This window comes from Balaenoptera ricei, chromosome 12 (genome assembly GCF_028023285.1).
Source record: "Balaenoptera ricei isolate mBalRic1 chromosome 12, mBalRic1.hap2, whole genome shotgun sequence".
Taxonomy (NCBI): Eukaryota; Metazoa; Chordata; class Mammalia; order Artiodactyla; family Balaenopteridae; genus Balaenoptera; species Balaenoptera ricei.
Window position 1 is genome coordinate 17,050,921 of NC_082650.1, and position 24,377 is coordinate 17,075,297.

General features: G+C 44.6%; 1 protein-coding gene across 2 annotated transcripts in view; it reads right to left on the reverse strand.

Annotated features, from left to right (window-relative positions):
- UST (uronyl 2-sulfotransferase) overlaps positions 1–24,377 on the reverse strand; it is a 287,679-nt gene that overhangs the window by 93,656 nt on the left and 169,646 nt on the right. For both annotated transcript variants that reach the window (XM_059941026.1, XM_059941027.1), the window contains exons 4-5: positions 19,263–19,342; positions 8,887–9,040 (exon numbers count right to left, since the gene is read on the reverse strand). In XM_059941026.1, the coding sequence (XP_059797009.1) occupies positions 8,887–9,040; positions 19,263–19,342 (234 nt within the window). The remainder of the gene's footprint in view (positions 1–8,886; positions 9,041–19,262; positions 19,343–24,377) is intronic.

Sequence of the window (24,377 nt, forward strand, 5' to 3'; positions counted from 1 at the left end):
GAGCGTAGATGCCTCTAGAGAATGAGAACGGCACACAGCTGACCGACTACCAGCAAGAAAATGGGATCTCAGTCTACAACCACAGGACATGGAGTCTCAACCAACCAAATGAACAGGGAAATGGGTCTTCCCCCCAAGCCTTCAAAAAGGAATCAGCTTTGGAGACTTCCCTGGTGGTCCAGGGGTTAAGAATCCCCCTTCCAATGCAGGAGGTGCAGGTTCGATCCCTGGTCAGGGAGTTAAGATTCCACTATGCCTCACGGCCAAAAACCCAAAACAAAAAAACAGAAGCAGTATTGTAACAAATTCAATAACGACTTTAAAAAATGGTCCACATAAAAAAAAAATCTTTAAAAAAAAAATCAGCTTTGCCGACACCTTGAGTCTAGCCCAGTGGGACTGGTGTCAGACTGCTGACCTACAGAACTGGAAGATTAGAAATGTTGGTAGTTTAACCCACTAAGTGTGTGGTAAATTGCCACAGCAGTAACGGGAAATTAACACAAACACTATACCTGGAGGTGACCCCATCCTGTCCCATCTGTCTGACCACGCCCTTGACCACAGCACGGATGAGACTCGTCCCAGGGGCAGCCAAACATGACCTAAGGCTGGTCAGAGCGACCAAGTGGACGAATAAGTCACTCTTAGAAGACTGAATGTGAGCTACAGAGAAACACCAGGAAGCATCCATCGTGGGAGCAGAGGGGAGAGCACAGCGAGCGGCTGAAGTGTGTCAAGAACCAGGGAACAGGGAGAAGGGAAGCCCTGGGCTGACCGGGTGCCCACATAACCCGGTCGCTGGACCCGGCTCCCATTCTGAACCACTTCCGGTTTTCCCGCAGGGAGGCTGAGCTGCGCTCTGATCTTTCCAAGTGGCCTGGCTCTGCGTGGCATCTCCTGGTGTTTGCTGGAAGTTGTGGCCCTTCTGTCCTCATTACCAGGGCAGATACCATTAGTTATCCTAATGATAACTCTTACTTTTATCTTCCCCTGAGGCAACCTGAGTGGACCTGAACTCCTTGTAACTAATGCAGCCTAACACACTTCCTCATGTTCAAGGTTTGGTCTTATCCACTTAGCCTCTCGGAGTCGCCCGCCTAGTCTACACAGTAAGTCCCCTACATAACGAACCTTCAAGTTGTGAACTTTCAAAGATGCGAACGTGCGTTCACATGTCCAATCAGGTAAGTTAGTTCACGTGTCTGGTGTACATTGTCATGTGCGTGCATCCTCTACAAGTGGTTGTGCTTTTCTGTACTTTACTGTACAGTACTGTATAGAGTACAGTGGTACAGGATCTTTATTTCAAGCCCAGGATGTCTGGAAGCAAGCGTAAAAGCAGCGGTGATGTAGCTGCTACTACTGTACTTTTCAAGGTACTGTACTGTAAGATTAAAAATGTTTTCTTCATTTTTTGTTTGTTTTTTACGTATTATTTGTGTGAAAAGTATTATAAACCTACTACAGTACAGTACTATTGATATATATACCGATTGTGTTAGTTGGGTACCTAGGCTAACTCTGTTGGACTTAAGAACAAATAGGGCTATGAATGCGCTCTTGGGATGGAACTCGTTCGTATGTAGGGGTCTTACCGTAAAAGGGGGTTGAAGGGGGGGTGCTAATACCTACACCAGAGGATGCCCTGGGGATGAATGTGCTAATATGGGGACAGCCCGCTGACCGCATCAAGCCACACACTCGGCTGCGTGTGCGGTTATTCGGTGACATCTCAGGTGGTGGCTGGTGGCATTCTGTTCTCCCCTCGCACAGGCTCCAAGCTCACGGCTCTCTCATGACCCCTCCTTTCCCCCAAAATCCCTTTGTTGTTTCCTACTCGCCTCGTGCCTCTCCTCCTTCTATGCCCATCAACTTCTCTGTCCCAAGCTCCCACGGATACTCCCTGTATTGCTAAACTGCAGAATTGGTCTTTGGTTCTAAAAACACCTGCGACCCCTGCTTTCGACACACTTCAGGACAAATGGATGTCAAAGACATCTCTCTCCGGGGGGGCTCCTTTGTCCTCTGCGCGGCTCACAGCATGTCAGAGCCTGCCGGCCCCGTGCACCTCTCCTCCCCACCCCCTCGGGGGTCAGAACGTGCCGCTTCGGTGACTTTACAACCGCGTGCCTACACCAGCTTAGGTTTCCAAGTAAATAAACACGGGACAAATGGGTGCCAGCGGGCTAGGATCAAAACGTGTCTCCAGCTGTTGGGAACACAAAGAGAAGCTGTTTCCTTAGAAACGGATTCCCAGGAGAAGGGGTCTAGTGGGGCCATCCGAGATCTCAGCAGAAGCCACATGGACCTGACGGTTCAGGACACGGCCCAGAGTGGCCTGAGCCACAAGAGAACAGCAGCCCCTGCTGGTTCCCCAGAGGAGAGAAGCTCCCCGGGTCTATAGGAAAAAAATGGTCTCGTGGAGCCACTGATAGAGCCAGGGGTGTGAAAGCATCAATGCTGAAACGTGTTTTGTAAAGTTTTAGCTTTCAAAGCAACTCTGTACAGAATGTTCAATTTATTTTCTCAAGAAGCCTGTGACACAGGCAAGGTAATATGTTCCCATTGTACAGATGAGAAGAGTAAGGTTCGCAAAGGCTAAATCACTGGCTGAGTCACGCAGCGAGGGCAGCCGAGAGCGCAACCTAAGTACACCATGTCCTGGGCCGTTAGCTCAGCCTGCAATCATAAGCCAAATTTGAACTAGTTGGAGACAAAGAACTTTCTTACTTTCAAAGATTTGGAAAACACAGATATTTACTGAAATACGTAAAAAGCAGATGATCCAAATCCCTTATTCGTTTTCTTCCTTTAAGAAAAACGATGCTTTAGGGATGAAGGCACAGCCTGAGGTTTCATTCCCAGGACAGCCTCAGCCAGTCAGGACAGGGTGGAAATTTCCAGAAACAAGTATTTCATACATACACTTCCAAAGCTAAAGGATGCTCAGAGTCCAAAGCTTTCAAGCAGATTAAAATGCATAGCTTTCTGAAAATCTTTGCTGACGCTGGCCAATGTTCAGGCTTCTCCAGAATCCAAATGGGCCAACATGATTCACTGAATTCTTTATGAATTAAGAAGCTGTAAATTACCACTTGTTTTTTCAAACATGCATTACTTTCCACGCTTTATAGCCAAGATGAATAAACAGTATCACAGAGGCAGTTTTCTCCCTGGGAAAATGCCCTCCTCTCTCTTCCTGCTCTTCAAATGGAGGGTCACCTAGTGAAGGATACTCTGGTGAGGTTGCCGTAAGTTTGGGTAAGGAGCCCAGCTTGGTATCTTTTGGAGTTTGAAAGTGCTAAGTGCTGTCTCTGCAGAATATTTTACCATGAAACTTTCTCAGGCCAGGTTTTAGGCAAACAGCAAGCACAAATCACACACGTGTAACTGACAGAGTAGAAATGGCAGCTGACTGGAAACTCAGGGACTGGAAAAGGGAGTGGCTTCGGCAGGAATGAGATTCTCCCCCCTTGCTTGTAAGTCACAACAGTTGCTCTTCATGAGCAGACATTCATTCTCATGAACTGCATTCTGGGTGCCAGGTATTTCCCTGCCCTGGAAATAACGCAGCCTGAACTCCAACTGGAGAAGAGTCTCAAGTGCTGGAACGTGTCAAAGTGTGCCTGGGCTCAGATCTACCCCACCTCCTGAGTTGAAACCCAAAAAAGGATGCAGCTACATCTGCACTCTGGCTCTGGACAAAGAGAAATGAGCCTAAGAGAATTGCCTTTTCACAGCGTGGCTGCTGTAAGTTGAATTTGTATCCGTTCTAGCAATAATTTATTGTAAAATTATTTCCTGATAAATACAAGTGAAGATTGGTTTGGGAAGAAACAGAAACTCTTAGAAAAATCTAATTGTTTCCAGAAAATATGGAAAACAGCTATAAGATGCTTGGGTGTTTGAAAAAAACTGTTATAACAGCTATGTCTTTGTAAAGATGTGTCAGACAAAATGATTTTGCTCAAAAAGCATGGAACTTGGCCCAGTCCTCTTCTCCCTTTACCATTCAGGAAGTCAAACATAAGGTCCAAGTGATCCAGCTTCACAGCGGTGGAGTCAGGACAGCCTCTACGCCTGGCAGGACCCCTAACCCATCACTAGACCCAGGCCCTGTTCCTACATCTGTGAAATGAGAGGTTCCTCATGACCGACCTCCAGGGGCCCTGCGAATCCTACGATCCCTGCGCCCTTTTCCATTTTCTTCCCAACCACCCGGCATCAGAGATGATAATATTTCAGCCCCAGAGGCCCCGGCCCTCTCTCAGCTGTATGCTAAGCAGCTCTGCAAGGCTCACGGCCAGGAGCAGAGCTGCCTGATTTTTGGCAACAGGATAAAGCAAGTGGCTTCGGAGCGCTGAGATCTGGAATCATGTGGGGATATCAGTGGACCCGTTTTGGGCCACCCCCCCCGTGACTCTGTGTGTGTGTAGCGAGCAGGGAGAGGCCTCGCCGCGAGGTCCCCCGAGGGAGTGGCCTGCCCTGCTTGCCCCCTCTGGCGCGGGGTCACCCTGCGTGCATCCCCTTTTGGGCCCTCATGCCCAGGCGGGGCCTCACTGAGGGGACCAGGTCTCCTCACAGCTGCCCTGCACCCCAGCGAGACACAAACAACACCCTCTTTTGAGCGAAACAACTGACCACCCAGGCTTGCCAAAATGAGGACAGGCTCTGAAAGGGGGCAGTTTTATTTCAAGGGTCTGATGGGACCAAGGAGATGGAATGAAAAGTTTCAGCTATGAAAAAAAAAAGGCTGTAGACTGTCTTCTTCCAAATAAACAAACCATCCTTTGAACAAGAAAACAGCCCTCCTAACGGGGTCAGGCTGGAGCTGGCTCATAAAGGAGTCACGTGTCCCCGGGGCCCCTCTCCACTCCTGCTCCCCTGATTTCTCCCTCTGCTACTTTGGGGAGCCCAGTGCTTTCCTGCTGGGGTCTTGCCAAGGAATGAGCTGAGCTCATCTGACACCAGCCCTTCCCAGGACACAGTGTTTTACATTTGGAACGGGGGCCCCTGCAAATCTCTAAGGGTAGAATTCCAGGCAGGGAAATTTCCCCGGAATCTCTCATATCACAGCATAAAGGCTCTTCAAAAATATAAGAGTTGCCTCCATTACCAACTTTCAACATTTTATGGGCTTCAAAAAAAAAAAAAACTAAACCATGGGTTTTTTCTCTCATGTTTACAAAATTTCTCTCGCTAATGATTACAACTTATTGTTTGTGTGAAGACTATGTTATGTGGAATGATTTACAGGATGGCAAAAACTTGGCAGGGTAGAAAAACGTAGACGATTCCCCCAACTCCATATTAACTACATTATAACTGTATTAATATTTTTGTTGTTGTTTATGTTATTGATTAAGTAGAGTGTATTGAGGCTTCTACTAATTCAGCCCCTCTTCTGAGTACCAGGGACATAGATGGAACTCTGATCTTATCTTGTCCTCAAAGAGCTTATAGGCTGTTGGGAGGACAGAAGAGATGTGAAGACATTATATCACCCAGAGAAATGACATGGCCAGCCAGCGCAGAACCTGGTGGGAGCACTGAAGAAGAATATTGGGACATCCATGTACAGCTGTGTAGGTTGTGCACTGCACAACTTTGGGGTCTCCATCCCACAGACCCCATTTTCAATAGAACCCCTGGAAACTTTGAGTGTGAGGAGGCTTGTGAGACTTCAGAACAAGCACCCAGGTGTCAGATATAGGTCTAGAGCAGCAAGGAGGAGTCCTGACTCCCAGAAAGAAGGGGGAGAATTGCTGAGGATGTTTGAAGGCTCATGAGATGACACATCCCCTGCTGGGAGGAGGGCTCCGCTTTTTAGTGGAGATACGGGAGAAACAATCACTGATTAAGGTGTGTACAATTTGCAGCAAGGGCTTAATTTCCAAAATATAAAAACACCTCATACAACTCAACAACAACAAAGCAAACAGCCCAATCAAAAAATGGGCAGAAGACCTAAGTAGACATTTCTCCAACGAAGAAGTACAAATGGCCAATAGGTGCATGAAAAGATGCTCAACATCACTAATTATTAGGGAAATGCAAATCAAAACTACAACGAGGTACAACCTCACACCGGTCAGAATGGCCATCATTAAAAAGTCTACAGATAACAAATGCTGGAGACGATTTGGAGAAAAGGGAACCCTCCTACACTGTTGGTGGGAATGTAAGTTGGTATAGCCACTATGGAAAACAGTATGGAGGTTCCTCAGAAAACTAAAAATAGAATTACCATATGATCCAGTAATCCCACTCCTGGGCATATATCCAGACAAAACTCTAATCCAAAAAGACACATGCACCCCTATGTTCATAGCAGCACTATTCACAATAGCCAAGACATGGAAACAACCCAAATGTCCATCAACAGATGAATGGATAAAGAAGTTGTGGTACATATATACAATGTAATACTACTCAGCCATAAAAAGGAATGTAATAGTGTCATTTGCAGCAACAGTGATAGAACTAGAGATTATCATACTAAGTGAAGTAAGTCAGAGAAAGACAAATACCTCATGATATCACTTATAGGTGGAATCTAAAATATGACACAAATGAATGTATCTACGAAACAAACAGACTCACGGACATAGAGAACAGACTGGTGGTTGCCAAGCGGGAGGGGTTTGGGGGAGGGCTGTAGTGGGAGATTGGGGTTAGCAGATGTAAGCTATTCTATATGGAATGGATAAACAACAAGGTCCTACCATATAACACAGAGAACTATATTCAGTATCCTATGATAAACCACGATGGAAAAGGATATAAAAAGAAAAGAATGTATAAATATGTATAAATGAGTCACTTTGCTGTACAGCAGAAATTAACACAACATTGTAAATCAACTATACTTCAATAAAAAAGGGAGTGCACGATTTGCAGTTATTCATGTTACTTCCCAACTCAAAGTGACTGCAGTGCCTCACAGGGCCTTATATGATCTGTGGTCTCCAAGACTTACCTCTCCGAATTTACCTCCTGCCACTTCCCTCTCCCCACCCCTCACTCTACACCAGCCACTCTGTTCTCCCTGCTGATTTCTGAATGAGCACACAAGTGCCCACTCCAGGCCTTTGGTCCAGCTGCCCCCTCCACTTGGAGCTGCATTCTCCCAACCGACCGAGTGACCAATTCCACTTCTCATCCTAATTGTTGCTTATATGCCAGATCCAATGCCTTCCCTGACCTGCTTATTAACATCGCATGGCAGCTTGTCCCTCATCTCCCCCGCTGCATGATGGATCCCTGGGACCTGCCCCTCCACTTTCCCGAATCACTTTTCACCTTCTGGTAGACTATGAATTTACTTATTACCTACATTAATATTTGAAGAGTAGGATTCATAAAACTTGTTTTCATATCTTTGGTTTTTCAACATCTCCTGCTACACTCGGTTCTAAACTTTTGTAGTATCGGATTGAGCCAGAAACTTTGTAGTATATTTTGATTACATGGAAGATGCTATATGTTTTCAAAAAAAACATATAATGCTAATCAGGTCCAATACAAACTCTAAAGACATTATTCCTCTAGTAAGTGGTTCTATACCCTGAATATGTACTTCTCACTGAATAAAAAAATACAGAGCCATATTCATAACATGTAGTTTAAAGAAAAAGATCAGGGTTTTTGCCATCAAAAGTGAAAAAGAAAAAGAAGTAAAAGCCACTTTAAAAATATACCATCAGAGTATTTCATTGAAGCATTAGGTAGCTGAACAAATGCCGAATGGTGAGTGAAAAGCCTTGGTTTCTAGTGTTGGCCCATCTATAACTAGTTGCGTAGCACCGGATACGATAATCAGCTTCTGTGCATCTCAGTTTTCTCAACTCTAATTGTGAATTTTAAGACATGAAATGACATTATCGAAAAATGCTCCATCCTCCAAACACATACGTTTATCATGCTTTTTAAAATCAAATGAGGAAAGAGAAGTTCTGGCGCTGTGCTGGAACTGGGACTCACGATGCTCTTCTTTCGCTCGAGGGTGCTGCGGTGCACGCGCCAGCGGTGGGCACGCGCTCTGTGTCACACGCCGGCCGCGGAGGCAGATCTGCACGGGGCCCTCCATCCTTCTCTTTCCGCTGTGCCGGACAGCCCGGGACCGCCTCTCTGTGTCTGACGGGCTCTCTCAGACAGAGACCAGCATTTCAGCCTCTTTAACACCTTAGTGGCTGAGGCTCTAAGCCACTCAGCAAGTGTTTGTCCATCTAGGTCACAAACTAGTGGGAAAACGCACCTTTTATTCTGGTGCTGGCTGCAAGATGCACTACTTTCATCTGTCACCAACTCCAAGCCGTGGAAACAATTACTGGGATCAAAATGAACATCCCTATGAAGCTGAGGGTCCCAAAACAAGGTCCAGAAAAGCAAACTGATTTTGCCAAGATGCCTGATTCTGTTGTGCTATGGTGGAAAGGACCTTGGACTTGGAGTCAGAGGACCTGGAAACCGTCAGTCATGGTTGTGCTCACATCCTTTTGGAATCTCAGGGTTCTCATCTGAAAATACCCCTCCGTCATGGGACTGTCACGGGAATTGAATGGCATGAAGTATGAGAAAGTACTTTGTGACCTTTTCAGAGAAATCCCCAAACACACCAAAACGACAATAGTGCTGGTCAGGATTCCCTGGGAAAGACTATTTCTTCTCTGGGACCTAAAACCGAGCACTAAAGACAAACTGAGGAAAAAAAGACTAGAAAGTCATTTGAGAAAATGTGCGTTAAGATCTGGGTCATCTGGAAAATTAATTTCTCACTGGCAAAAACTTGCTCCCTGAGGACGTGCCCTCATCGCATGGAGCTCGTGGATAGGGTGGCCATGGGGAGGGGAGGGGCCCTCTGTTCGAGGCGACAGGACTTACCAGGTAGCGCTCCTCCTGCCTCATGCTGGGGGTACGGATCATGTGATTCTGTTCTCCTCTCCAGTCTCCAAATCGACGGAAAAAATAGTTAGATAAAAACCGGTTGACAGGGTCTCTAATGATGTTGATGTAGACAGGCTGGTCTCCTCCAAACCTATGACGCACACAAACATGGAGCTGGTTACAAGCCATCACTTCGGGAGGAAAATCAAGCCCACTTAGATACTGGCTCCCCTCTAGGTTAATATATCATCCTCAGAAGACCCTGTCTGCTCAGGTGCCAGTGAACAATCTAATCAGCAAGCAGTGTTTCCTGAGGGGCACTTACTATCCTGCGGGAGGTGCCCGTCCAGGTACCTGCTGAGAGGCGGTGAGGGCTGTGCAAACTGCGGTATTTGTCAACGTGAAGGTATAGATGCCGTCTCGTTTTCTCAGGAGGCTGCAGGTTCCTGAGGGCGGGGCCACGCTGAACTGGGTGTTGTATTTCCACTGGCCCTCAAGGAATGTTTGGACTGCCTGGTAAATTCCAGATGTCTCCTTGGGTGAAATGGTACTTATTCTACATTCTAATTCAAACAGTCTCAGATAAGGGGGTCTGCAGGAAGTGGATACTAACAGCCAAAATTTATTAAACGCTCCCTGTTTACCTTGCTGTAATTACTTTGTAACCGACTCGCCAAACCCTCCCAACACCTCAGTGGAGTAGAAATCATAATTATCCCCATTTACACGGGGGGAAACGGAGGCAGGGAGCTCGTAACTTGTGGCTGCTGGATATGAACCCAGGCAGTCTGACTCCAGAATCTGTGCTCTGAACCATGGAAAGAAGATGCCAAAGCTGAGAAAAGTAATACTGTAAGGGATAACATGAACACAACAAAAATCAATATAATTATCCTCAAATGATGGCAAGGGGTTTTAGATAAAAATAAAGCAAATATCTAAGTGTGCCATTTTAATTCCTTCCACAAAGGGACTAGACAAATGCACTGAATTCTGGCCCAAGAGCGAGGCCTTCGCCAGGCAAAAGGATTAGGTTGGCTGAATGTGTCTTACGGATTCCTCCCCTGTCTCTTTGAACTGCCTGAAAGCAGTGACCCTGAAGGGCCTGGGAGAACTCTCCAGGCTCTGGGCAGAGGTCTTGCTCTGGGGACCTCCTGAGGGACCCACAGGCTTCTCTCACCCCGTGACCTTCCGATGAGGATGCCTAGACATTCTGGCAGGGGTCAGAAAGAGCTCAGAGAAAACAAACTGACACGACCCTGCTCCCACCTCTCCAGCTGGCAGACTGTTCACCTTTCAAGACCCAGCCCAGAATCACCGTCACATCCTTCCGCAGTTGACTCCCATCCTCGTGTCGATCCCTCCCTCCTCTGGCTCAAATGCTCTCTCCACACTGTGTGTACATGTCTGCCTCTCGCACCAGACTATGGGCCTCCAGAAGCCAGGAACAATGTCCTTTAGATAGTGTGTGGCACACAGTAGGTGCTCAACCAATGAAGGCATCGTCTTAGAAGACACCATGGGTGGATGTTTCTGAGTTTGCAAGTTTCCGCCACTATCACAGGGCTCTGTGGTAAAGGAAAGTAGACACAACGAGCCACCAATTGTTTTTTGCGTATTGATACATAGAACGCTTTCCCCAGGTTTTTTTGTTTTTTTTTTAATGTGGACAATTTTTTAAGTCTTTATTGAATTTGTTACAATATTGCTTCTGTTTTATGTTTTGGGCTTTTGGTTGCGAGGCATGTGGGATCTTAGCTCCCCGACCAGGGATTAAACCCACACCTCCTGCATTGGAAGGCGAAGTCTTAACCACTGGACTGCCAGGGAAGTCCCTCCAGGTCTTTGCGCTTTAAAAGAGAATCTTCAGAGAGAAGAATCCAAAGGCCCAAGAAGGAAGGACTCTCCGATGGTGTGATTTCAGGCGCCAGGATGCGTGAACGCGATTCTGGACCCCTCGAATACACCACATTGGAAAACGCACCACTCAGGAGCAGGGTCAGCAATGCCAACACGACTCTTGTCAGATCCCAGATGTACACGAGGTGACGTTCACGCAGCTGGGCGAACAACTAACTAGTGCCAGAAGTCAGCTGTGCCAACCACCGCTAACCACCATCATCCTGGGTGTATCTTCCTCTTTTGAATTAAATTGGGTTTCATATCTATGATAAACAGCAACTAAAGTAATAGGGTTAGGGATTAGAAAGACAAAGCCTGCATACCAGATGTGAATGCAATTCAACCCTCAAATTGCAACATGCTATTAAAAACCTCAACTGTGCTTCCACGGTCATGTGAGGAATGACTATCACCGCTAATTAGCAGCAGCGCCCGGTGCTGTGGGTCCACGCACGGCTGCCCACTACCACATGTTCTCAGCCTGGTCACAGCCACCTGCCACTGCAGGCTATAGATGAGAAGAATGACAAGGCTTGTCGAGCCGGGGTGTCCTGCTCCTGTCTGCACATTGTGACCCAATGCAAGATTTCCAGAAGAAGTTTTAGACAACATAGGAATTTATTGTCAAATAGTATCAGATACTGTAATAGCCTCTCTAGAAATTTCTAACTGTGAGAGAGGTATCTGCTACATATCTTTCCTTTTCCAGAAAATGACAGTAATAATGGTTTCAGACCACCAACCCTCATCCTTTTTCTAGGACACACAGCTCCTTCCCAAACTGGCAAAATCTGGGGTGACATGTCAGTTACACAAAAGGGGCCAAACACCACCCATGTGTCCCTGGGCTTGAGAAGGGAAACAAATGTCCCAGCCTCATCCCATCCTCTCTCAGGATCAGTTTGTCTTCTCTCAGTAATTTTAAAATTCTGGTCAGAAGTCCAGGTCACCCTTGGAAGGTCTCTGGGTCACCTGAACGGACTGTTCCCCCCGCCCCTCCCCCGCCTTCCCAGGAAGCACAACACTCTGCCTTATTTTTTAAAACCCTTGAGAGGAGATTCCACAGCCTCCCTGTGAAGCCCATCAGTTGAGGCGTCCTTGTTACGCTCCACCGAAATTCCTAATCTTCCTTTTGTGCACATTTCCTTTGGTTTGATCCACTCGACACAAGGGATCAGCTCCTCTTCAGATGCTTTTACAACTTTTAGCCTTCTCAGCTCCTTTAACGTTTTCTTGCGTGTGTTTCTTTTTGAAATCCCTTTAGCATTGGTCTTGAGATTCATTTCCCTTAATTTTATAATCTATAGCCCTAATTTCATCTTTATCAAGTTTTTAAAAAACCTGAGCCGACCACAGCTGATGACCCCCTCTTTGTCCTTGGTCACCACAATAACCACTGCATATTTCGAGCTCTTTCCAGGCATCCTAAAATAGCAGGTATTTCCAATTTCACTGATATCTGTTCAGAGGTCATATTTACCAACTCTTTAATTACCCCTGTGGGTCTCCTTCTGACCCTCGGCAAATTTACCGTATTCTGTTTTTGGTTTTTTGATGAGAAGATGAAGGTCCAAAGCAGGACATAATTCTCTAGAAATAATAACTGCATCGTTCTCACTTCTCCCGTGCATTCCTGAATGTCTCATTCTGAGGATTTTCTTCACTATTCGCCCCACACAGCTACCTCTATGGATCAACCGATCAATCAACACTAGTCACCTCCCAGTAGCTACACAAAGCACTTGGGAAAGAATTTTAGGTACACTTTCATCAGATCGCTGATGATATTCTTCCTGGGCCATTGTTGCATGTATTAAATACCAAGACTTAAGGCCAAAACTATATACATGACTCCTCTGCAAGGCAGAAAACCATTCAAAAGTGACTGTCCCCAAATGCCTTATGTCAAATATAGCAGATTGCACTGAAGGCCATCAGACTTGAAGGAAATGTTTCAAATTTTATATTTAAGGGGGGTGGGGGGGAAATGGGCAAGTAAAGACTGAAAAAGTTTAGTAGCAGTATCAGTAAATCATGTTTACATATAAGATTTATAGGCACGGGAGGGAATAAAGTTCTGTTACATTTCCTTGCTTGAGTTTCATGCCAGATGCATTGGTCCGCAAAGGATTTGTGTCACAGGAGATGGGACAACATTCTGTTCTGAACTAAAAGTAATTCTTTAGAGACATAACCTGCTTACCAATACCTGTCTTTGATTCATATTTTACTTTCAATAAAGCATGAAAGTGAAAAAAAAATTATTCTAGAGAGTTAAGACTATTTTGTCCTCCTACTACAGTAGAGTTTTCTATGAGTGCAAACAGCATTTGAAAGTATACATATATACAATTTCTACTTGTGCTAAAATACACATAACATAAAATTTACCCTTTCTGCCATTTTTAAGGGTACAGTTCAGTGGCATCAAGTACATTCACACTGTTGTGCCACCATCACCACCATCCAACTCCAGAATCTTCTCATCATCCCCAACTGAAATTCTGTGCCCAGTAAACAATAAATCCCGTTCCCCTCCTTCCTCCTTACCCCTGGCAATTTCCATTCTACTGAAAGTATATCTGTATTTTTCACCCCTGGCCTAAACGTAGAGGTTATTCCTGTGCTGCCACCCACATCAAAAAAGGAAGAGTGTCCCAAGGCTAGTGGCCCATGCTTTGATCCCTGTCAGTGAGGAAGGAGACACTTTGAAGTGAGAGAAAGGCCTCCGTGGAAAAGGATATAGTTGTTTGGGTGGCAGCATGAGGGGCTGCCTGCAGGCAGAGGAGAGGGAAGATGGTTAGTTAATGGTCAATTGCTGCAACGGGGTGGAAGGGCCGCCCTCCGTCCTCACAACCTTATTCAGTGGACACTTTGGTCCTTGGTGCCCAGGACAGAGCCTCCCATCACGAAATGCAAGCAGAGTCTGAGCTACTCTCTGCTCCCTGAGTGTCCTGAGGGAAGAGAGGCGGGAGCTTCTGCTGAGTGAGGGTGGGGCAGCTGGGACACTGGAGGTAAGGTTCCTGCTGGGAGAGGAAGATGACTTGATGGAAGCAAATAGAGGACAAGGAGGAAGCCCTTGGTGGTGTGCAGGGAGATGGGCTCAGGGCAAGTCCAGATCATACTACCCCCTGCCGGGCCAGCCACGTGTGTGGGCTCACCGGTGGCAGAGTCCACCTGCTGTGGAGGGAAAAGAGAAAAGGGAGGCGGAGAGTGCCATTTTCAGAAGATGAGTCCAGCCATGTCTTCACAGGCTAAACTGAGAGAAGACTCTCAATCTGAAAATCAAACTTCTGGGCTCTGTCTAAGCAGGTAAAGATAGCATTCAATAAGCGCTAATATCAGTTTTATTTTGATGCTCTCTTCAGAGCTTGAGGCGTCTGTCACTATTACAAAAGATTTGCAGGACACAATTAAAATGGATGACTTTGCTAATGAGAATGAAAACAAAGTCCACATTTAGAAATAAGATGTGGAAACCCGTTTGAATTATAGAATTAGCGAGATCAGATTTGTTTTGTTAAATGATGCCATCAGAGGGCAGACTTTGTTCACATCAGTAACTAAGACCTCCCTTCAAGGGAAGAAAGAAAGTGTCCAAAACTCACATCGTGTCCTTGCACATCACATCCTACTTACTTCTGCAGTGATTGATTGATTTTTAAATGTTTTGCTTTTGCAAGTTAGTTTTGGCATTGGAGCCACCATCAGAGACAAATAAGGAAAGAGAAATGGACACAAAGAAGGGTAAGGGGGTCATGGGTGAGAAAGGAAGAGACACGGAAAAAGGTTAAGAGTAGGGGTAGTTTGAGATCAGTTAGTGTATTGATATCTCATAATTCGCTTGGGCTATTTTCATAGCATTGAGCTCTGACACAAACCTCCACAGTGTTTTCCCTGCAAGACCCAAGTTGAGGGTCGAGGGGGATTGTAGATAGGAAAAAAATTACTTCCCCCCCCCCCGCCAAAAAATAATCTTAGAAAACAAAACGGGGCAGGAGGGGGGAAGATAAATTGAATTGTCTGTCACAGTCTTGATGATCTAAGACATACTTAAAGAGATGATGTTGGGAGGCTGAACTTTTTCAAAAATTCTAATTCTTTAGGTGACTTCAACAACTGGGAACAGACACATGAAACCAGAGTACAAAAATATTAAACATCACAACAAAGAGTAGCATCTTTTAGGCCGAGGTAATTTTGACTCACTTCTCCAGGTAGACCAGGTGAAAAACGTTTGTCTGGCCTGAACTTTCAGGTAGCTCAAAAACCATGTGAAAGAGCAGTGGAAAACCTCACGAACCCAAATTGATCTGAGGTTCCTGCTGACCTCGTAGTGTTTATCTCCTCTGGCAGGAAGCCTTCCCCGAGGCAACTACAAAAGCACTATTTTGGTCTGATAGTATTGCTTTCTATGGTTGAATTAATTAAAATGGATATGGTGAAATTGTTCCTTCTAGGTCTAAAAAAAAAAAGAGAAAAAATGGGACAGGACAAGATGCCTAGGTTATGAACAAATGAAACTTATTGAATCACCAAAAACTCACAGGATAGAATTTTACATCACTCAGAGTATCTAAATTCCAGACAAGAATGCCATACTTAATGGAGAAAAAGAAATAAGGGGCGATTCATTTTGGTATAATGCCGTACACTTCAAGAGTTCAGAACATAAATGTACAAAAGAAGGTGTTGGGAAGGAGGTTAGACTTTCATTCTTACATTCCACTTGCCAGCAAGTGTTTTGCTGCATGTCAAGAATGTAAGGAAACTTAGACATAAAGCATGAATACAGAATATTAGGTTGCAGCGCCAATTCTTCTCTTAATAACCTCATTATTGTGAAACAATGCGTGTCAGCAAAGATCAGGGTAGGTGTCTTAAGAGCAGCTTAATTATCTCTATGCCTTATAATTCAAAATACAGAACTCAGTTTTAAAAGTATTGTGAAATCCCTCTAAACAAGTCCCAACATAGTTGTTTTTCTCTATTAATTGTGTATTTGGGGGCTTTCCTTGTATGCCCACAGTTTGCCATTTATACCCAAGAAATTTTCTTTAAATAAAGCTATTCCCTTGAAAAAGAAAAGCTGATGGCTTAAATTCTCATGTTCAATGAGTGTAATAGTCTTGTAATGTGTTAAAATTCAACGTGTCCTTCTGTTTATTCTTATGGAGGTCTCGTAGCTGAGGCCCCGGGCCTTGTGCATGTGGGATGGGAAGAGAGAATGAGATTGAACCCATAGTCAGCATGAGTTTTTTCCGAGCTGATCAGGCCAGTCTCTACTTTTTCCTGCTTAAAACTCTTCACTACCGTTCCATTCCTGCTGTGCTCCCATTTCCGGGATTCCTTTCCATCCTTCTCTTTGTTCAGTTTTTGCTCAGGCTGGTTCCTGGGCCCCCAGTGCCCTTCCCCTTCGTTTGTCTAAAGCTGACCCATCCCTCACAGCCCAGCAGCAATGGCTCCTGCTCCAGGAGGGAGGGTCCTGCCCTCCCACTTCCCCTAGGGGACACCCACTGAGTCTTTCTCCTAAAGCTCATCATGTTTCGTGGCTGCTTCTTCCTTAATGGACGAAGAACTTACAGTTCCCTGAAGGCATGGACAGCATTTCTTGTTCACTGCAGAAGCCCCAGTCCTAGCGCAGGGTCCAGCGATAGAGGGTCGTCAGTATGTATGTATTTAACTGAACAAAATGGAATCGAGGGAGGAGAAACCAGCGAGAGCAGGGCCCTGTCCTCAAGGCGTTACATTAGAGACGCTGCCAGGCTGCACTGGGACAGGAGCCAAACTGGGGGCTCAGACTGAGGCTTCTACAGAAATGCCTTTTAAATGCCACTTGGAGTACACATAATATCCTTCTCTCCAAGAACTTCAAAGGCTTTCCTTCACGTGTTTCGAGCATCCCTACAAACCAGGGGTGGGCAGGAACTGTCCCTATTTTATAGATGGGAAAACGGAGACCCTCTCCCCTCAAAAGGTTAAACTGTTCGCCGAGCCTATGGTCAGCAGGAAGGTCTGACAGCCAGGCTGACGCTGCTTCCGGAAATGCGGTGTCTTCTAAAAGGTGTTTATCATTTTTTTTTTTTCTTTCAGAACTAAATCAATCAAGATTAAACTCTCGGTAGTGTAGGCCATGATAAAATATGGCCACCAGGCTGTGCCCAGCTCTGCTGACCCAATTAAGATATTGGTGTTGGCTTGTCACTAGAGTGCTACACTATCCTGATTAAAATTAGTTGTGTTGCAATTTGTTTTGGTTGTAAAGATTTGCCCTTGAAGCAAGAGGAGTAAATAAATGAGGTTTGACAAACTTATGGCTCCCAGGGAGTAAGGGGCAGGGGGAGGGATAAATTGGGAGATTGGGATTGACATATACACACTACTATATATTAAACAGATAACTGGGGGCTTCCCTGGTGGCGCAGTGGTTGAGAATCTGCCTGCTAATGCAGGGGACATGGGTTCGAGCCCTGGTCTGGGAAGATCCCACATGCCGCGGAGCAACTATGCCCGTGAGCCACAACTACTGAGCCTGCGCGTCTGGAGCCTGTGCTCCGCAACAAGAGAGGCCGCGATAGTGAGAGGCCCGCGCACCGCGATGAAGAGCGGCCCCCGCTTGCCGCAACTAGAGAAAGCCCTCGCACAGAAATGAAGACCCAACACAGCCAAAAATAAATAAATTAATTAATTAAGGGAAAAAAAAGTAGAAATCCAATAGCCAAGAAACATTAAAAAAAAAAAGAATACCTTCTAAAAAAAAACAAAAAAACAGATAACTAATAAGGACCTACTGTATAGCATGGGGAACTCAACTCAATACTCTGTAATGACCTATATGGGAAAAGAATCTGAAAAAGAGTGGATGTATGTATATGTATAACTGATTCACTTTGCTGTACACCTGAAACTAACACAACATTGTAAATCAACTATACTCCAATAAAAAGTTTTAAAAAAAGAAGAAGAAATGAATGAGGCTTGAGGACGTCAGGGGTGACGCAGGAAGGAGGGAAGGAAGCGCATGAGAGAAGCAAGGGGTCAGAGGGTCCGTGCTCTGCCGTCTACAAGTCATAAAACACAAGGCCCGAAATAGCTACCCAGTCCTCGTTATCTAATTATGTCTAATTATATGTTCTTGGCCCACCGGAAGTGAGAGGCAGGGCACGTACCCCAAACAGTCCAGTGACAAGCCACTTTAGACATGTAGCTGGAGACCCACTCAGCTCTCCTGGACGCTGTAGCCCTGGGCCACTGAGGATAATCCGCAGGTGTCCTCCTCACCTGTTCACCACCCGAGGGGACTCTGGGTATCAGACAGGCTGGGGAAACTTCAGAGGAAACTTGCTTTCAAAGATAAGGCAGCAACTCCTCTTTGCTGTTTAATAACTTGCTTTGCTGAATCTCATTCTCTTTGCACTTCATTTGCACAGGGCCTGCTGCACAGCAGGAAAGTGCTTTGAAGGCTAAAACCTTCTCCCACCCCAGCAGACTGTTAGGCATCCTGCGGCAGGGCAGCCAAAGTGCCTGCCCAGTGCAAACTCAGGCCTCCCTGGTGGCCCGGCCCTCGGGGCCATTAGGTCAGCACAGCTAGCAGGACCCTCCTGTGGGCCTACGAGGTCCCGTTATCCCCACGGGAAAAGCAGTGAGGGAAGTGCCGGTCAGATGGCTGATGAGGGAGGCCCAGGGTCCCGGACTGGTCAGCAGATCTGACCCTGGACCCAGTGCTCTGTCAGCCCAAACCAACTGTGAGCTCAGACAGGCCAGCCTGCGAGGAGGAATCTGAGAACTCCTGGCACAGTTGACAAGGCAACCTGTGCTAATGGATTCCGGGGGAGGAGAGGAACTTGCCCAGAACTTGCAGTTAGCAACTTGACAGCTCAAGGGTCTAAACACATAAATTCGAAGATTTGCATTATTATCAAAAGGTCCCTGCAGCTGAAGAAAAAAGCAGATTTCTAGAATACCCACCAGCATCAAACACGCAAGGCTTAGAGTAATCAAATGGAGTATTAAAAAAGGTAGAGAGGCTGGTCCTAATGTTTTGGACCCTATAAAATACACATAATTCCACCACTAAGTTACTGCCAGAGTCCTGTGCGAGTTCAAATTGTATAAAAATGTGCAATGAAATATGTCTGCTAAAATATCCATCTCTTGCCTATTTTGTTTCAATACAAAACCTAATTTTTTTTTTTTTTTTAGAGAGAACTATTGGGTCAAACGGCTTCTCATTCAAAATAATTTCAAGTTTCCACAAGATTTAAGATTAATATTCTAGAAAGAAATGAACTTCTGTCCAAATATTTCAAATTTTGATCCCTCTACAGCAAAAATAAATGGATTAAAAATGCCTTTTGAAGGGCAATTACACTACCTAGGAAATGAAGGTAGATTTTAAAGTAATTGTTTGTTAGAAGGAGACTAAGTACTGAAAAGAAACGAAAGAACCATTAAACTGGAAAATATCTTACCTTGAGAAGTTGAGGAAATGAACATGTCGAGTGAATAAATAGGGCTGTTCGGCAGTACTTATATTTTTAATCAGTTCCATCTATTAAAAAAAGTACAAAATTAGCATATATAGGATCTAATTTACCAAGCTATATTAAGCTAAAGGTTATCTCCCCTACTCTTTTTATCCTCATTAGCTCTTGGACCAGGGCCAAACAGCTGTGTTTTGTGCAACATTTATGAACTTTACATAAGGCTTCTTACTAAATAAAACACAGCTATCCCAATGTATAGTCCTGTATTTAATTTAGTTGATTGCCACCATGAAAACAAAGTGACAGGTTAAGTAATTTTAGCTGGAGAAGTCAGCCTGTTGCTGTACCGAAATGCAAATAAGAAAATGCCTTTAATCCCCTCCTTTAAAGTCAAATCAAGACAAAGGTTATTATTTTACATTTCTATAATGATCTTACTGGGAAATACAGAAGTATTTGAAACTAGTTCTGCAGAATTGAAAAGTGGGAATAAAATGAGGCAATACCTCATTATTTTTCTCTTTGATTATAAAATTTACAAAGCAAGTATTTCATAGGAAACACACAATCCTCTCCTCCACCCCACCCCCCACCGTCCCGCCCCAAACACACACACAAAGTCTTGGTTTTTTGGTGGGTGGTCATCTGAATTATTTATTTGCAGTTATCAGCAAGGCAAAAAGTAGTTTTAATTTGTATAAACTAACAGTTACGGTCTTCTGGAACATGTCATGATACAGAAAATGTTTAGTAAAATCTGTTAGAAATTCCAAGCATTCTTATGACTCCCTGACTTCCTGAATTCCACTTTCCTTAGATTTTCTAATATGCCCCATCAAAGCTGACACACTGGAATTTTTAAGAAGCACATTGAAAATTGCTACTTTGGATAGACATCAGAAGGGCAGCACTTCACATTTTATAAAATAGTTCAAGTTGAAAACTGGAAACAAAAACGGTCATTCATGTGTAAACTATAAGAGCAATAACAATAAAAAAATCAGAGTCTGGAACTCCAGGTTTGTCTCAAGCATGAGACGAAACCTGGTCTGCCTTGTTCCCTGCTGTCCAGCTCAGGGCTGACATCCACGGAAATGCCCAATAAATATTTCTTAAATGAATTAATTCCAACTAGTGCATGACTTACAGATCGTTACATGAGGACGTCGTTGCCTAAACCCTTTCATTAGATATTCGTGCTCACAACGACTGTTTGAAGAAATGAAATTGAATTTTAAAAGTAAATGACTTGCAGTTCGTAACCAATGCTTCTGTTCGTCAGTGGCAGGCACGGGTAAATAATGGTCTGCCTGTCCCCACGCTTGAACGTAAAAGGAAATTGAATCCTGCCTTTTCATCTACTGTTTATCCTCTACATCCCCCCTGCATGCCCCGGCGCTTGTTTTCGGTAATAAAACTTTCGGCTTCCTTCATACTGTAAATTTTGATTTTTGTTGCTCTATCAGTAGAATCACCGTTTCGGAAGCACAACCACAACCAAAGGTAACAATTTGAAAGCACAACCAAAGGTAACTGATCTCTGAGGATGTCTGCTTAGAAGCATAACTGTGGATGTTTAATATAAAGACCATTTAATGCTTTAATCTTTAGATGATTTTTCTTCAGATATTTCTCTGCACACATAAGAATAATATGAGAAAGCACCCTAGCATTGCACAAGACTGGAAAAACAGGTCAGAAGAAAACCCGTTTCTTTCACATATTCAACATTATATTACATTCTCTAAACACATGTCAATGTGTTAAATTTAATGGAAGAACAGTAGTGGTTAGATTATGAGAACAGTGTCATAATAGTCATAAAGCTGTCTATTTCATGAGGAAAAATGGATTAGCAGTGACAAGGCATAACTCATTCGAGACGGATCTTTAAACAAAGAATAAAGGTTACTAATGCTTGCATTTATTGCGTTAGTACAGGGAAGTCAGGGAGTAAATCTCAGCTCTCATGCATTTGACCCGCACACCAAATAGGAAAACCCATGTGAAGTACCATAAGACATTAGGTTCACAGTATCACATGATGGTCTTCACAAACACTAACTTTCCCCATGTCTAGTGACAAGCGACTGTCTCCTGAGCCCCCGCTGGTCATCACCTGAGTTCCCTCTTGGTCTTCCCATTGCTGCCAGCAGCCTGCCTTTTCTCTTGTTCAACTCTTATCTGCATGGGTGGCAATGGCACTACCTAAAATTATCAAAGAAACTAAGTCTCCCTTTCCTTGGCTCATGCAGGACCACTGCTGATCTTTATTTTAATTCCACTGCATTCATTCATTCAGCATTTATTGGGTGCTTACTAAGCCCTGGACATCAAAACCTGAATAAGATCAGTGGGAAGACACATAAAGACAAGACAGTGGAATGTGTCCTAATGATGTTCCCAAATCTACCCTGGCCAAAACCACACTCTTGATCTTCGCCCATCTTCACTCCTTTTCCAGTTAATGGTACTCTCCATATCCTCACATTTGATCTGGGTCTTTCCTGAACTCCCATATTCAATCCCTTGCTGAGTCATGTTAATTCTGTCTTTACTATCTCCCTCAGCTGGCTCTCAAGACCCCACATCCTGTGGCCAGCCAAACTAGACTCCTCCATATTCCTTCCTCACACCATGTCCAAGACTGCTGTCCAAGCTCAGGCTCAAGATTCTTCTTATAGAATGTTCTTCCTCTTCTCGCTGCATGTCCAAATCCTAATCACTCTTACATCTGGCTAAAATGCTCGCCTCCTCCCAGTAGCCTTCCTGGATGTCTCCTTTCATTCACCATCCGTTGATTTCCAACTCTGTCAGGCAATGTGCCACTCTGGGTTGTGGCTATAGAGATAAAAGATTAGGTTCTTGCTTTCAGGAAGCTCAGAGTCTCGGGGGAGAAGGGGACGAGCAGGCAGGGGCCATCATGTGATAATCACCATGGGGTACAAGGCACGGAGGTGAGGCACCTGTCCCTGCTTGCAGATGGAGAGGTGATGTTTCCCCACGGAGTTGTTTCTAAGTGGTTTGCAAGGACCCACAGGAGTTAACAAGTGAAGAAAGGGACTCGCAGCATGGCAGACAGAGTGAACAGTGGATGCAAAGGACAAAACACAAAAAAGACATGGATGTTAAAACTGCCAGGAGGTCAGGCATGGGATCAGCAAGGCAGTAGATAACTAGAGAGGAAGGTACGAGCTGGGTAATTGAGGGTCTTGCAGGTCACATGAAGGATTTTGACATTTATCCTCTGGGCAGTCCACAGCCAGAAAGGATTTTTTTTCTCTCAGATCTAAGGTCAGGTGGAGAATGTGAAGAAGAGGGTGAGGATTGGAGAGGCAGAAAGCTTAGCTGGGAAGACGGCAGTAATCCCAACAGGAAATGATGAGGTCATGAACGCGTCACTTCTCAGTGGGGGTCCCACACCTGCAGCACCAGCATCAACTGGACATGTGTCCAACAAGAATGCAGGTCCTCAGGCCTCATTCCGCACCTACGGAATTAGGAGAAACTCTGGAGGTGGGGCCCATCAATCCGCGTTTTAACAAGCCCGCCAGGAGAGTCTAAGGCTTAACAGTTTCAGAACCACGGAATGAAGTGCGTGGAAGTGAAAATAAATGGAGAGATTTGGGTACATTAAGGAGGGAGAATCTGCTGAGCCTCGTGGCAGCTGGCAGCAGAAGGGAAGGAGAGGGTGTGGTCAACAGAGCTTCCTTCTCAGAGTCCTGGCTGGGATCTGAACATGTGGTGGCACCCATTGGTGGAGACAGGGAACACTGCAGGAGGAAGCAATCTGGCTCCAGAAGTGAGGGGAAATGGGTTTGGTTTCGAACATCTCTGGGTAGAGATGACATTGCCTTCTTTAACTTCTCACAGTACTGTGAGAATTTTCCAGGACATGATCTGTTTACGTTACATTATAGCTGAGTTTGAGTGCTGGCTTTGAACCAGCTTGAAAGCTCCTTGAGGGTTGTGGTCAGGTTTTATTTCTCCCCCAGAAAGCCAAGCCCAGGTGCCTACATAGAAGACATACCCATAATTGTTTATGCAACGAAGTACCCTCTTTAGGAAAAATTTTTTGGAGTTAAGAAATATACAGTTCACTGAAAACAGAATTAGCACTAAGGCAATGAATTCAGCCTTTCTGGGGCAGATCTGTGCCTTCATTACCGTGGTGTCACGTGGAGTTAACAGTTTTACTACTACAACATCTAGGATGTAACAACACCAAACAAACTATCATTTTCTGAGTGGTTCCCAGGCTATGCACTGTATCGAGATGCTCTTTATACACATACCGTCATTTCATCTTCAAACGACTCCGTGAGTTCAGTATTATTATCCAGGGTTTACAGGTTAAGAAACTGAGGCACAGAAAGGCTACATAGATTGCTTACGGTCTCACCACTAGAAAAAGTTGGAGCCAGGATTCAAATCCAAGCCTGTCTGACACCAAAAATCCTGCTACTTATCACTAAGCTACAATCTCCTCATCATTCCCACTGCTTTTCAATCTATATATAACCTGTTAAGATGGGAGGAAGGGGTCGGTTAGCAAAACAACTCTGGAGACTAAAGAGGGTTTACGGGGATATGAATTTTCTACCTTTTATGTGATGGGCTGAAAAATTAAAAGAAAGTTCTAACAGGTGGAAAAGCATTAAAAATAATTTTTAAAAAAAGCATTAAAACACCAGAAAGAATATTTTTTAAAGTTCTAGGTAGGAAAACAGTATATTATAACAAGCCAGGAATGAATTTAAAATACTAAAAAAAAAAAAAAGAAAGAAAGAAAAAGAACTATGTAACGGAATGGATCTAAAGGAAGAAGTTAAATCACAGCACATCTGAGAATGAGACAGAATTGAAGTTTAAAAAAAGAGGCAAGAATCAAACAGAATTTATAATGCAGAGGATATGCCAGGCAGTAGCTTTTAATCTTTCACTGTCAACCTAACTGCCTGAGATGACAGAGCAGAAAACCTTTACCCTGCAGTTCTACAAACACAGCTGGTTAGTAAAAGACTTCTTTGGGAAATGCTCGTCAGCGGTAACTGGCAGAGTATTGACCCTACTCTGATCTGAATTCTTGAGTCACCCGTG